This window comes from Pristiophorus japonicus, chromosome 10, assembly GCF_044704955.1.
Source record: "Pristiophorus japonicus isolate sPriJap1 chromosome 10, sPriJap1.hap1, whole genome shotgun sequence".
NCBI lineage: Eukaryota > Metazoa > Chordata > Chondrichthyes > Pristiophoridae > Pristiophorus > Pristiophorus japonicus.
In genome coordinates, this window is record NC_091986.1 from 131,715,380 (window position 1) to 131,730,933 (window position 15,554).

The 15,554-nt window shown below is 46.6% G+C and overlaps 1 protein-coding gene across 1 annotated transcript in view; it reads left to right on the plus strand.

The window, feature by feature from the left end:
- The first annotated feature begins 664 nt into the window (after positions 1-664).
- The window catches only part of LOC139274625 (interleukin-18 receptor 1-like), a 32,489-nt gene continuing 17,599 nt past the window's right edge, over positions 665-15,554 (plus strand). The window contains exons 1-3 of the mRNA XM_070891304.1: positions 665-712; positions 7,805-7,844; positions 12,256-12,399. Coding sequence (XP_070747405.1) covers positions 665-712; positions 7,805-7,844; positions 12,256-12,399 — 232 coding nt within the window. The remainder of the gene's footprint in view (positions 713-7,804; positions 7,845-12,255; positions 12,400-15,554) is intronic.

Here is a 15,554-nt window from a genome sequence, read left to right on the forward strand (position 1 = left end):
AGATGTTTAATGAATGTTGAGGGCAGCCAAAGTGAGGAGAACAGCCACCTTCCCATTTCACTTTGGCATCATTGGACCCCCTTCACCGATCACACTTCCTCCTTGAATGGAATGACAAGTCTTCATTCACATTGCACTGCGGCTCAATCGGTCTCTAACTTTTACACCTGGAACCACTATTTGGACTCCTCCCTCACAAGTCAGCTCCTTACAACACTAACCTCTCATGTTACTGGGTCCTTCTAGCTCTGCCCTTCCAATTATTTCAGCTGCCTGTTGTCACCTGGGAATTGCCTTTTCGATGTTTACCTGCAGCCACTGCTGTTATTATTATGTCAGGAGAAACTGGCACATAATACCTGGGAGAGGCAGGCCACAAACAGGAGATCCTAGGCATAAGGCAGCTGACAGACTTCTGTTCTGAAAGCAGCTCCCAGGAGAAGCCGGTGCTTCCTTCTTATCAGAAGCACAGACAGTAGCCCTGAAGGTCCTGAGTGCGAGGCTTAAGAGGATCCTGTATTCTGGCCTTCAGTCACTAGGACTGGATTAATGGAGACACGCTCTCAGGGCTTTCAGAATTTTGTGGAAGCTATTAGATCTGCCATCCTGTTAATGAATGGCCCCAGAACATGTACCCAGTACAGTGCAGCTGGAGTTGCCTAACATGTGGTTTCTGTTTTTCGGGACAGCAGAACACTTTAGTGATTTTCTGGTAAGTATGGCAGTCAAAATTGGATCATAAGCCATGGAAGCAAAGGATGCAGCTTGTCTCCTCAAAACCATCTTGATTCTCCATTGTCTATTCTGAATAGAACTGGAAGGCTGGAGTTCCTAATGGGGATTGCACAAGTAATTAGGAAGGCAAATTGAATGTTGGCCTTTATTGCAAAGGGAGATGGAGTATAAAATTTGGGAAGTCTTGCTACAACTGTACAGGGCATTGGTGAGACCACACCTGGAGTACTGCGTACTGTTTTGGTCTCCTTATTTAAGGAGGAATATACTTGCATTGGAGGCAGTTCAAAGAAGGTTCACTAGTTGATTCCTGAGAAGGTCGTGTCTGACTAACTTGATTGAATTTTTCGAGGAGGTAACCATGAGGGTTGATGAAGGCAAAGCATATGATGTAATGTATATGGATTTTAGCAAAGCTTTTGATAAGGTCCCACATGGCAGACTGATCACAAAAGTTAAAGCCCATGGGAGGCAGGGCAAAGTGGCAAGTTGGATCCAAAATTGGCTCGGACGTTGATGGGTGTTTTTGTGACTGGAAGGATGTTTCCAGTGGGGTTACGCAAGGCTCAGTACTAGGTCACTTGCTTTTTGAGATATACGTCAATGATCTAGACTTGAAATTAGGGGGTATGATTAAGAAGTTTGCAGATAATACTAAAATCAGCTGTGTGGTTGATAATGAATAGTAAAGCTGCGGACTGCAGGAAGATATCAATCAATTGGTCAGGTGGGCAGAGCAATGGCAAATTGAATTTAATCCAGAGAAGTGTGAGGTAATGCAATTGGGGGCGGGGGGGGGGTGGGGGCTAACAAGGAAAGGGAATACACATTAAATTGTAGGATACTGAGAAATGTAGAAGAACAAAGGGACCTTTGGATTGTATGTCCACAGATCCCTGAAAGTAGCAGGCTAGGTAGATAAGGTGGTTAAGAAGGCATACGGAATGCTTGTCTTTATTAGCCGAGGCATAGAATACAAGAGGGGGGGGGTTATGCTTGAACTGTATAAAACACTGGTTAGGCCACAGCTGGAGTACTGCATGCAGTTCTGGTCACTGCATTACAGGAAGGATGTGATTGCACTGGAGAGGGTGCAGAGGAGATTTATGAGGATGTTGCCGGGAGTGGAGAATCTAAGCTATGAGGACAGATTAGATAGGCTGGATTTGTTTTCATTGGAACAGAGGAGGCTGAGGGGAGATCTCTTTGAGGTGTATAAAATTATGTGGGGCCTAGATATAATGGATAAAAAAGGCCTATTTCCCTTAGCAGAGTGGTCAACAACCATGGGACATACATTTAAAGTAATTGGTAGAAAGTTTAGAGGGGATTTGAGGGGAAATTTCTTCATGCAATGGGTTATGGGGGGTCTGGAACTCACTGCCTGAAAGGGTGGTAGAGGCAGAAACCCTCACCACATTTAAAAAGTACTTGGATGTGCACCTGAAGTGCCGTAACCTGCAGGGTTACGTACTTAGAGCTGGAAAGTGGGATTAGGCTAGGTAGCCTCTTGTTGGCCGGCATAGACACAATGGGCTGAAATGGTTTCCTTCCATGCTGTAAACTTTTATGATTCTATGATTCTATGATGAAGGGGTTGTCTTATGAAGAAAGGTTGAGCAGGTTTGGCCTATACTCATTGGAGTTTAGAAGAATGGGAGGTGATCTTATTGAAATGTATAGGATTCTGTGGGTGCTGCACAGAGTAGATGCAGAGAGGATGTTTGCCTTCGTGAGGGAATCTAGAACTAGGATGCATAGTTTCGAGGAGGCTGGTCTGTCCCCGACGGTAGGTATGAAGAGCTGGAAATAAAGGTGAGTAAACATTTTAAATTTGTTTTCTTTACAGGGACTTGTATGGGGTCCCCTGAAGGTGTTCTGATATGTATTTTTTTAATGCTTTTTCTTTGCAGGTCTTCGACCCTCTGTGGGCCCGACTCCATCCTCGGCGGCACTTGGGTGGCAAATGCCTTTGCCGTCGAGATTGGGAGCTCCTGCCCGCTTCCGCCCAGATTGATGGCATAAGTCCCTCAATTGCCACCAGCCGCCCTTTGAAGGACCTTTTTGATGAAAACCCCACCCAAAGTACCGTCAGGTACCTTGGCGGCTACCGGCGGTCCTTTGGGCAGCACTTGGGCGGATGGGGGCCTTCACTAAATTCGGGCCCCATATTTCTTATGTTCTTATGTTCTTATGTGACAACTGCCTGCAACTGAAATTTGTTATTGCTAGTCGCAGATTATTTGAACATTGAGGGAGAGTAATCCTTTTCTTTTCAGGAAATTTAATGGCTCCAATGTAGGAAGCGGCAGCGCAGTGTGGGTGCCATCTATTGTTTCCTGAACTTTGGGAAAACCAGCAACATGCTAGCACCAAATAGCCTATCATTGCTGCTACTCGAGAATCATCCAAAAATAGATGAACCCCTCAGCTCTCCCAATAAGGATATTATCGACCTATTGTATGCAGAACCACATGGCAACATTCTCCATGGTTACCTTCTGATCACCTCTTCCACCCCCATTAATATAGCATACAGCGAAATCCCTTATTATAGTTGGATGACGAAAATGGGCTGAAGATCGGAGAGTCCCTCACTCAAACAGCTTTGAATACAGTTCCGTAGCTCCCCAAACCAAAACAAAATTGTGTCCAAAGATGCAGGCAAACCTGAGAAACGATCAAACATTTTCATTGCTGCAAGCAGCTTCAAAAGATTCACTTCCGCTGATAGAATCAGCTACTGAGAAGTCTGTGCCTCATTTATATACATTGAATGGGGTCAAACACCCTGGGAACTCTGACTTCTTAATCATAAGCTGGAGAAGTGGTGGGCGTAGCAACTGGGTTCTCCAGCTTAGACTAGAAACTTTGGAGGATTGGAATGCATTGCCTGTAAGGATGATGGAAGCAGATTCAATAGTAACTTTCGAAAGGGAATTGGATATATATTTTAAAAAGAAACATTTTCAAGGCAATGAGGAAAGAGCAGGGGAGTGAGACTAATTGGATAGCTCTTTCAAAGAGCTGGCATAGGCACAATGGGCCGAATGGCCTCCTTCTGTGCTGTATGATTTCAGGATTGGAAAATCGGTGGTTCAGTGGTGGAAATAAGTCTCGCTGACCATTACTAGCTCCAAATTGTGTTGTGTTGTCATTATGCTCCAAACACAACCCTACAAACATGGATTTTCAGTGCCTCATTCTTTATTTCCAATCATGATCACAACATAAAATAGTCCTAACCAACACTATTTATTTCAAATTATACAATTGATCTATAGTTCAAAATAGTGTAACTGAGTAAAGATGACAGCCCAGAAATTGTGGTCCTGCTTCTGAACTGCTGGAAGAGCAGTGTAGCAGGATTTCTGCCCACCCATTGGCCCTCATATTGACCCTATCCCAAATTCTCTGAATGGGCTCACTTGAGTATTAGGGGCAGGTGTTTGCACCATTAAAGGCACAGTTGGCACCAGTTTTCATTCTCTGCTGCTCTTGAGACGTGTTGCTGATATTCAAATCACAAGCGATCTCTCTTGCCCCCATTTAGATGTTAAAATACTGGGGACGAAAATCAGCAGGGCAATGATCCTAGCAGTTAAGCCAGGATGGCATCCATTGAGAATCTCTGCTGCTGATCTTGGCCAGGCGGAAACTCTGGAACAAGGCCCCGACTGAATTTGTTGCCCCACTGGAAGGACCACAGGTTTTCAGTCCCAATGCGTATTTTTAGTCCGTTTTAAGTGATAGGGAATCAAAGAGTATTTTTATGATGATTTAGATTATTAGATGTAAAGCAATGAGATAAAAACAACAAATTATTATTTTACTGAACTACACAAAAACAAACATTTAAATTACTGAGCTTCTTTATTTTTTGTATATTAGGTGAAAAAAGAGAAATTGAATGCAAAGCTGTCCTTGGCTACAAAATGAATGATTTCTGTATACTATATTGGATTTCTCCAGATAGTTTTTTAAATATCAATGGAAGTGATGCAGTCTATGAAAGTCCAAATAGGTAAGAGGTGTACTGATATGTACTATAATCTGTGCATTATCATATGCATAATTGTTTCCACGAGAAGAATAATTGAAAGTGATATTCTCAATCCTCCAGAGTTCAATAATTGACTCCCTTAATTTTCCAGTATATTGTTTAATTTCACCCCTCCGTTATTTTGTGAGAAATCATGCTGCAGGGTGATAATCACGAAATGCAAATAGTCAACAATCATTTTGGTATTAATTTTAGGAACCCCACTGCGAAAAGTGGATTTCATTCTTGTTCTTATTAATACAAAAGCCCATCAAACCTGCTCCATCCAGAGTAAACATGTAATTATTCTGTCATGGTCTTCCCTCCCACAACTTCACCTGCTGTAAGTAGCTGAACAGAGGGCATTTCCTGTTACACAGATGTTTATAGTTACCATCGGTTTTATCTACATTTATCCAATTAAGATTAATCTGCCCAATTCAGCCCATCTACACAATTGGAGCAATTGTAATTCCCTCTGCTCGGCAGAAACAGGATGGTAGAAATTGCCCTCTCCACCCGAAACGGTTCAGGTTGCCTCTTAAGCGACATTTGGCTCTTTGTTTTTTGTTGTTTTGATCAGAAGTCAGTGTTAATGGAGGCGGTGACTACACCTGAAGGACAAAGGTGCCACGGTGACAGCATGGCGCCGCGTCACCACGGCTCTCCACTTCACTTAAAGGGTTTAGACCAGGCCAGGGGCCTGGCACCGAAGAGGGGGTGCCAGGCTGCCTGTTGGTGGCTCTGCCGAACCCGGGGGCATAATTGTCGGGTGGACATAGCTGGCGGCCGACAAAAAAAAACATGGCGGTAGCAGCAGTAGGCCTTCCCCTTTAAGGGAAGCCATACTGCCGCTGCAGAAGGCCACAGCCTCACTGGATCTCTGGGAAAAAGCTTGTTTTAGCACCACTGGGTTGGGCTGAAGATTTTCCGAGGGTAATATCGCCTTTGGGGGGGGTTAGATCGGCGGTGTGCACAGTGATGATGCGCTTACCGCGGATCGGCAGCAGCGGAGCGGTAGTGGGGGGATTGGGACACCGCCGGGAAAACTCGGGAGGGCAATTGAGCTATCAGTGGCCATTCCATGAAAAGTCGGCGGCCACTCCATTCTGCAGCATGACTGCCGATTTTCAGGAGTAACAGGCCTTAAGAAGAGGGGCAATTTCGGCCCCAGGGTGTCTCCGGCGCTCCACTTCATTTGAGGGGCGCTCCTGGGGCGGTAGCGCGCCGCTGTGTCCTGCTTCGCATGGAACAAGCCAGCGCTACAGTGCTATTAAAGGGGAGGGCCGCTGCGCACTCTGCGGACACTTTGGTGGCCGCTACTAGACTCGGTTGACGCGAGGACTGCCATTGCCGGGCTGCCCCAAGAGTCGGCCGACAAATATAGATGGTGGCCCGGGGCGCTAAAGGCCTCCCCTTTAAGTGTGCCCCAACAGTGGATATCCACCAGATCCGCGATCCGCAAAGCTGGTGTTGACATCCATCCGCAGCAGCCTTGCGGCCGTGAGGCCTTTTCCCCCATGGGGCGTTAAGGGGTCGGTGCAGGGAGGTGAGGGCTCGCCGCGCATGGCGATGACGTCACCACTGGTTGCGTGCCAGCCTGGGGCGCTAATCGCGGGCGCAGCGCTGCCGGGACTGCGCCCCTCAAAACTCCGGGGCAATTTCCCAGGAAGTGGTTGCGCCCCTCTCCCCTGGGCAAAAATGCCATTGCGCCCCGTTAGCCCCCCCCGGAGGCACTAACAGGGCTATAAAAAGGGGCAATGTCACCTTCAAATGCTGGTTGTCTTCTACCATTACACAACTGTGCTATTTGCTGAAATAGAAATTATTTTTTAACTAACGCCTTTCTGTATTTTCAATCATAAACTGTACATGCTTCTGTGCCTTTTAGGATTGTTAAAGAAGACAACAGAACATCTATGATAAATCTGCTTGTGTTCAACAGAATCAAAGCAGAGCATCTGAATCAAGCTTTTCAGTGTGTTTTAGATTGCCCAGGGACTAATTCAATCGGTAAAATCATTCTTCTGGAAAAAGGTACTATATCCTCCCACTGCAGTAATGAGATAGTAAATCCAGGTTGGAGCAATTGTAGCACTATTACATGTCCATTTATTCCCTCTTCTGGTGGTCTACTCAGCCCAGTGTAATACTAACCATATAAGTCATGGGCTAGAAATTCATTATTGTTAAAGAAGACAACAGAACATCTATGATAAATCTGCTTGTGTTCAACAGAATCAAAGCAGAGTATCTGAATCAGGAATGGGTGGTATCATTAGAAAAGTTGGAGAATTAGCGGCAGGTGCTAAAGCTTCAGACTGCGCGCAAAATTAATTCTCACTGCTCAAAGAAATGATTGGAGCGCTCATTCAAGTCTTTAAAACCCAAGCTCGTTGGTGTTACACTCAAAGGGTGGACCAATATCAGGTGCCATCTAATCGTAAGTCATGATTGCCGTAGGCTTTTCCCAGTTCTTAAAGGGGAGGTTCATTGATGCTCATTCTCAGCAGTGCTGGCTGTGCAGCTGCCTCAGCAAACAGTATCAGGTCAAGGAGAAGGAGTCGAGGACTGAAGCAGCTGTACTAATGCAGATCCACGCTCCAGGGAGAGTCCACAGATTCTGTGATCAAGCATTGGAGACATTGGTGTTCGCTTGGGAGAGACGGAAGGCAGTGCTCAACCAGCAAGTGGCAGGAGGCCCTCACCGCAAGTATTCTGCACCATGTGGAGGGAGGTAACGCAACACATCTCGGGCAGCACTGTGCAGGAAGAAATTTAACAACCTCACTCGGGTAGTCAGGGTGAGTGAATGCTTCAGCAAATACTACAAATCACCATCTGAACCACAGTCTTCACACTGTCTGTAGCACCACACCCTTCGCACTCACCCACCAAAAATCTCTACCTACCTTCACTCACACCCACATCTCACACCTTGCACACAATGACAGCTATTCAACTATGGCAGGCACATCACCCAAACACATTGCTCAACACTCATGCACACTTTCTTTTCTTTTGCAGGCCAAGGTGGCTCACAACAGGAGGGAGCAGGAGCGCACAGGCAAGTTGATACCCAAACACTGTCTGTGCGGGAGAATAAAGTGATGTCAATTATTGGGTGCCGTGGCCACCGGTGCCGTTGACGCCTTTGGGGACAACAACAGTATGTTCATCCCTACTCCTTCTTCTCACATCCCACTTCCCCCTCACCCCACAAGAGTTTTGTACCTTCCAGCTAATCATGCTGTTTGTATGCATTTCTCCTTTCCTGCCCCCTTCCCCTCACCTTAACCCGACTCTTGTGCCTTTCTGCTTATGCTAATCAGCAAGCAGCTGAGCAGCCTGTCCCTGAGGGAACCTTAGAGAGCGAGGCGATAGAAGAGGAGGAGGAAGAACACATCGCGTCACTGTATGTCTCACCCGCAGGTACCAGCTCAGATACTGGCACTATGCATTCTTAAGAGGCTAGTACAGTAGTGGGATCTACACAGGGTGAGGCACCAGGAACGAGTGGGCTGCAAGGCCAAGGGGAAAGGGTAGCCTGGGGACCAGCTCCACAGAGGGTGAGTTCTCGTGCGAGTTCTGCTGTACAAGACTCGGAAGAGGAACTCGATGGGGAGGTATGTTGAAGAAGCGTGATGGACATACACACGGAGATGAGAGGTGCAATGGCAAAGGTGCCTGAGAGCCTTTTGGCAATGATAAGGAGCGTGGAGGAGTCTATCTCCAACATTGCACAAGGCTCTGCACACACCATGGAGCCCATCATTTTCTATCTGCAAAGGATGGTATACATCCAGAGAGACTGTGGTGACCCAGACCTGATGCCACGTGTGATGGGTGATCTGGCAGATTGCATTGCAGCATAGGCGGAAGCGATGCAACTTCTTAGTGCTGTAATGCAGTCTATGCTTGGTGGCATCCAATCTCAGTCTGCTCTCATGCAGTCTCAGCTTGATGCCACGCGAGCTCTGACTGCAGCCATTGTGGCTGGGTCTACCACCGTCAACCGGGGCTTTCATGGTGTCGCAGCAGGCCACCAATCTATGTGGCAACAGATTGCTGGGGATGCTGAGGTGCTGCCCTGGGGGAGTGGCAGTGGATGAGTAGAGCAGGAACCTGCTGTCCTCTCTCTGGATGACAGCATTCCTGCTCCCACCACTGCCACTCCAACATTGCCCTTGTCGCTGTCTGTCGTCCAGCCATCCCAGCTGGTCGGGGGCATCCTGCAAGGCCATTTGAAGTCTCCCACATGGACACTCAGCAGCCTTCCACCAGCCCTGCTGCAGCCACTGGGCCAACACTTCGTAAGAGCACTAGAGTAGGCAAAAGCACAGTAACGGGAGGCACTAAGGGATTGCACAAGGGTGAATAGTTCATTTTTTGGGGGTAAATATGCGTTCATTAATTCTTGATAAATTTGTTAATTCAGTTTGGATTCTTTTGTGGTGTGTCTCATTTCTGCTTTGCGCTGTTATATAGCCTGCAACAGGGATAGAAGGATGGGGATGTGGTGAGCAACAGGGATCTGGGGTTTAATTCATTCGAACCGCTCTTCTGGAAGGCCGATTGAGTGGCTATCTTTTCCCCCGCTCCTGTTCATACTCCTCGCCATTCTCCTTGTCTTGCTCTTCCTCCTCCTCCTCCTCTCTCTCTTCCTCCTCTTGAGGTGGTCCCACAATCCCTGCTGGCAAGGGCTGGGCCCTCACGATGGCCAAGCTGTGAAGCATGCAGCAGACCACCACAAAATGGAACACCTGCTCAGCTGAGTACTGGAGGGCTCCTCCTGAGCAGTCAATACAGCGGAACCGTTGCTTCAGCAGCCCGATGGCCTGCTCAATGATATTCCTGTTGGCAGCTTGGCTCTCATTAAATGAATGCTGGGTAGGAGTGTTGGGGTTGCGGAGGGGAGTCATGAGCCAGGTGGAGAGCGGATAGCCCTTGTCTCCGAGCAGTCAGTTGCGAGCTTGATGTGGTGGCTGGAACAGAGCTGGCACCCCGGTCTCCTGCAGGATGAATGCATTGTAGCTGTTGCCAAGTTAGTGAGCATTGTCATTGAGGATTCGCTGTCTGTGGTTGCACACCAACTGCACATTAAGTGAGTGGCAGCCTTTGTGGTTATGGAAGATTTCAGGATTGTTATGAGGTGCCTGCAAAGCCACATGAGTGCAGTCAATGGCGCCTTCCCCAAGGTGGAATCCCGCTAACCTGGTAAAGCCACATGCAGGCTTGTCCTGCTTCTCTTTGGTGATGGGGAAGGAAATTTAGTCCCTTCTCCTACTGTAGAGAGCCACTGTGACCTCCCGGATGCAGCGATGGGTGGTAAACTGCGAGATGTTAGCTGTGTCTCCTGTTGCAGACTGGAAGGATCCGCTGGCAAAGAAATTGAGGGCAATGGTGACATTGACTGCCACTGAGAGAGCTCTGGTCACCCTGATCTGAGGCTGGAGGTCTAGTTGCAGGAGGCGGCAGAGTTCTGTGACCATCTCTTTGGTGAAGCGGAGCCTTCTAATACACTGCTCCTCACTTAATTGGAGGTAGGAGAAGTGCTTTCGGAATACCCTCAGAAAGTAAGGCCTCCTGTTGAGAGCCCCGATAACAGTGCTCCTCCCTCTGGGCACATGTTCCAGTCTTTCTCGCTGCCTCCGCTCCCTCCACCATAGATCCTGGAGGGCGAGGTCGACTGCCAGTACAGCCTCCATTAATGTAACCTGTGCAGCAGTTTGAATCTTTTCAGAATAAATATAGCTACCTTTTAGTTGCCACAACACTCCTCATACAAAAAACCTTGAAATTATTGAATTATACTGTAACACTATATGAAACTGATAAGAAACCACTGGTACTCCACTAATCTGACAGCTGTGCATCATTACTCATGAGCCCTTTAAATAACATACCTGGAGCCACCTTCCAACTGCTTCACATCAGCTCTCCCTGTTGCTGTTTTCCTCAGCGCTAAGGTAGGTGTCAACAATCAATTTAGCCGATTGGGCGCTCAGTGAGCGTTGCATACTCACTGACGCCACGGTCCACCTGGCATTGACCTTCCCAGCGATAATTGTTAATGGTGGTGCTGCATGGGTGGGAGCCAGGATTTGGAGTATGGCATTGGATTCGTCTCACCCCCAGTGATAATGCTCTAGTGCCCTGTTAGTGCCATCTGCTAGTGCTAACAGGAGGCACTAAGGGTACGATCAAGTGTATATAAAGTTAGGTGGCCTCAGTTGAGCAACATTTGCAGTGATGCAATAGTGCTCAGTGCCTTTGCTGGGGAAGGGAGGAATCAGTTAGCGTTTTCACTTCTAATTGCTATCCAGTACTTACTGCATGTTAGTGAGGATATTATTGACGTCTCTGTGATGCACCCCAAGTTTGATTACCTGCCTTTGCTCACTGTTTAGATTTACACAAGCACCTGATCGTGTACACCAGGGCTATAGGTACACAACTAGTGTCAAGGGAGTGTGGAATTTTGAAAATAGGCCCTGTGTCAATTTCTTTCTGGGCTGCAATTCACTGCTTTTCTATTTTAATTCATGTAAAAATATTTAAATGAACAAGAACAATTCAGACAATTTAACATTTCTGGTATGGACCATTTGTTAGAACTGGAAGGTATTGCAGATGAACAGCATTTAGTAAGGATCAGAACTAGAGCAAGAATGAGGGCAAAACCACACACAAACTAAAGTGCTTAAGTGGAAAACAGGAGATTGTTAAATGGCAAAAGTGATAAAGACATGAGATAATAGGAGGCAAAATGAACGTCATATACAAGACATTTCTGCTATTGAACCATCTCCTGTTTTCCACATTAACACTTTAAAGGTCATTCTACTGATCTTCCTCGCTCTGTATTTGTGTGTTTTCCCTTTGCCCTTCCATTTGTTCTGTTCCTTTTTGAATGCTGTTTATCTGTAATATTTTCCAGTTCTGATGAAAGATTCATACCTGAAACATTCATGTGTCTGTTTTTCCCACAGTCTGACTTGCTGTATGTTTCCAGCACTTATTGTTTTTGTTTCCGATTTCCAGCATGTACAGTATTTTGCATTTGGTGCAGAAGCATTTGTGTTGGGTTTGGATCAACACAGTCAGATATAATGGCATTTTCTGTAAAAACATTTGAGGGTGGGGGTTGGGGATGGGAGGGGACTTTGCAAGCATGATCTTCACTCGCCCCTCTGTAAATTGACAATTGCGTTATATTTATGATGGATTCGTTTCTGCTCACTTCATTTAAATACATAAAATAAGTAACTAATACAATGTACTCACAACCAACATTGTTGAAGCCTTGCCAGTTGCATTACTCAAATGATATTTGCTCAGTACCAGCACCAATATTGCAAAACTGCAGAAACCATTGTGTTCTGGGCATTATTTGGATAATACAGGCTGCAACATCAGATTGATGTTCTGGGGTTTTGTTAACAACCACAAATGTTCTTTAATATTTTTTTTCATAGGCAAGAGTGATACTGGACAAATAGCCCTGCTACTAGTCATGAGCGTGGCTGTTTTCATCATTGTAGCAGTTGTGTATGTCAGATTCAAGATTTACTTTATCCTTTGCTTCAGGGACTTCACTTCCAGAGATGAAACTTTACAAGGTAGGATTATGAAAATAAAATCCCCATACACATTGTATTTTGATTAATACAAAAGCAGATCACTTACATCAGACAGGAATGGGATCATTTATATCAGACAAGGATTGGATAGAAAAGATCACCTGTGTGAAACAGGAATGTGAAATAGGCAAATTAAGTATTCACAATCATCTTCAGCCAGAAGTGCTAAGTGGATGATCAATCTTGACCTCCTCCTAAGGTCCCCAACATCACAGATGCTAATCATCAGCCAATTTGATTTACTCCATGTGATATCAAGAAATGGCTGAGTGCACTGGATACAGAAAAGGCATTGGGCCTCAACAATATCCCGGCTGGAGTGCTGAAAACTTGTGTTCCAGAGCTAGCCGTGCCTCTAGCCAAACTGTTCCAGTTCTGCTATAGCACTGGCATCCACCTGATAAAGTGCAAAATTGCCCAGTTATGACCTGTTCCTAAAAAGCAGGAAAAATCCAAACTGACTAACTTCCGTCCCCGTCAGCCTAGTCTCAATCATCAGTAAAGTGATGGAAAGTGTCGTCGACAGTGCTATTAAGTAGAACTTACTCACCAATAACATGCTGGGTTTGGGTTTCAGCAGGACCACTTGGCTCCAGACCTCATTACAGCCTTGGTCAAACATGGACAAAAGAGCTGAATTCCAGAGATGAGGTGAGAGTGACTGCCCTTGACATCAAGGAAGCATTTGATCGAGCATGGCACCAAGGAACCCGAATAAAACTGAAGTCAATGAGAATTGGGGGAAAATGTTGGCACAAAAGAAGATGGTTGTGGTTTGTTGCAGGTCAATCATCTCAGCACTAGGAGGTCACTGCAGGACTTCTTCAGGGCAGTGTCCTAGGCCCAACCATCTTCAGCAGCTTCATCAAAGACCTTCCCGCCATCGTTAGGTCAAAAGTGGGGATGTTTGCTGATGACTGCACAGCGTTCAGTTGTATTCGCAATTCCTCAGACAATGAAGTTGTCCGTGCCCACATGCAGCAAGATATGGACAACATCCAGTAATATTCAAGTGCCAGGCGATGACCATCTCCAACAAGAGAGAATCTAACCAGCTCCCTCGACATTCAATGGCATTACCATTGTTGAATCCTGCACCATCAACATCCTGGGGGTTATCATTGACCAGAAACGTAATTGGATCAGCTACATAAATACTGTGGCTGCAAGAGCAGGTCAGAGGCTGAGTATTCTGCGGTGAGTGTCTCAACTCCTGACTCCCCAAAGCCTTTCCTCCACCTAGAAGACACAAGTCAGGAGTGTGATGGAAACTCTCCACTTGCCTGGATGAGTGCAGCTCCAACAACACTTAAGAAGCTCAACACCATCCTGGACAAAGCAGTTCGCTTGATTGAAACCCCATCCACAACCTTAAACATTCACTCCCTCCACCATTGGCGCACCGTATTTGCAGTGTGTACCATCTACAAGATGCACTGCAGCAACTTGCTAAGGTTTTTCGATAGTATCTCTGAAACCTACCAACTCTACCATCTAGATGGACAAGATCAGCAGGCGCATGGAAACACCACCACCTCCAAATTCTCCGCATAGATACCGGGCCACCACACGTGGGATCTGGCTATTGCTTTCATCATTACAATGCCTGGGTGGGTAATGTGGAGGTCATTGATGAAGGTGTCTCTGCCCTTCTTGGGGACCACTACTTGATTGCCCCACAGAAGGCAGCCTGCCTGTATAGACATTTCATCTTTGCGCCGCTGGAACGGCTTAATATCTTCCTGCATTTCCACTGGGTCACTGGACCAGCTCCCGTGAAGCACACAGCTTTTGACGAAAGATAATAAGGGGTCCTGGCTTGTCCAGGTTTTGATCTGCCGGGTAATGACTGGTGATTGCTCATTCTCAAATGTTTCCATAACCATGGCTAGATCTGCGGGCTGCGTCATTTCCACCCCCGTGGTGGGCAATGGCAGCCTACTGAGAGCCTCGGCGCAGTTTCCTGTGCCTGGCCTGTGGCGGATGGCATTGTTGTATGTGGACAACGTGAGCGCCCATCTCTGGATGTGGGCCGATGCGTTGGTATTTATCCCTTTACTCTCAGAAAACAGGGATATAAGTGGCTTATGGTCAGTTTCCAATTCGAATTTTAGCCCAAACAGGTATTGATGCATTTTCTTTAGACAGACCCTTGGATGCATAAACAACCGTTTGCAGTTTCCCGAAATCATTAGCTTGTTGCAATACACACCCGATGCCATATGGCGATGCATCACATGCTAATACCAAACGCTTACATGGATCATACAACACAAGCAATTTGTTTGAGCATAACTATTTTCTAGCTTTTACAAAAGCATTTTCTTGGCTTTTGCCCCAAACCCATTCGCCTCCTTTTCATAGTAAGACATGCAGTGGTTCTAACAGTGTGCTGAGATCCGGTAAGAAATTACCAAAGTAGTTCAAGTGTCCCAGAAATGACCGCAGCTCTGTCACGTTCTGTGGCCTCGATGCGTTCTCGATTGCCTCCGTCTTCGCGTTGGTGGGCCTGAAGTCGTCCGCCGCAATCCTCCTTCCCAGGAACTACATTTCAGGCACCAGGAAAACGCACTTCAAATGTTTTAACCTGAGCCCCACGCGGTTGCGTCGACTAAAAGCCTCCTCCAGGTTCTGCAGATGCTCGACTGTGTTCTGACCTGTGACCAAGATGTCGTCCTGGAAGACCACAGTGTGTGGGACCGACTTCAATAAACTTTCCATGTTTCTCTGGAATATCGCCGCCACTGATCGGATTCCAAACAGGCACCTGTTATAAACAAAAAGACCTTTGTGCGTGCTGATGTAGGTGAGGACCTTCGATGATTCCTCCAGTTCCTGCGTCATGTAGGCTGAAGTCAGATCCAGCTTCGTGAACGTCTTTCCTCCCGCCAGCGTTGCAAAGAGGTCGTTGACTTTTGGTAGTGGATATTGGTCCTGCAGGGGGAAACGATTGATAGCTACTTTGTAATTGCCACAGATTCTGATGGTGCCGTCTCCCTTGAGGCCTGGGACATTAGGACTGGCCCACTAGCTGAACTCGATTGGTGAAATGATGCCCTCTCGTTGCAGCCAGTCTAGCTCGATCTCTACCCTTTCTCTCAAGTCTGGTATTGCTCTCGCCTTGTGATGGATGG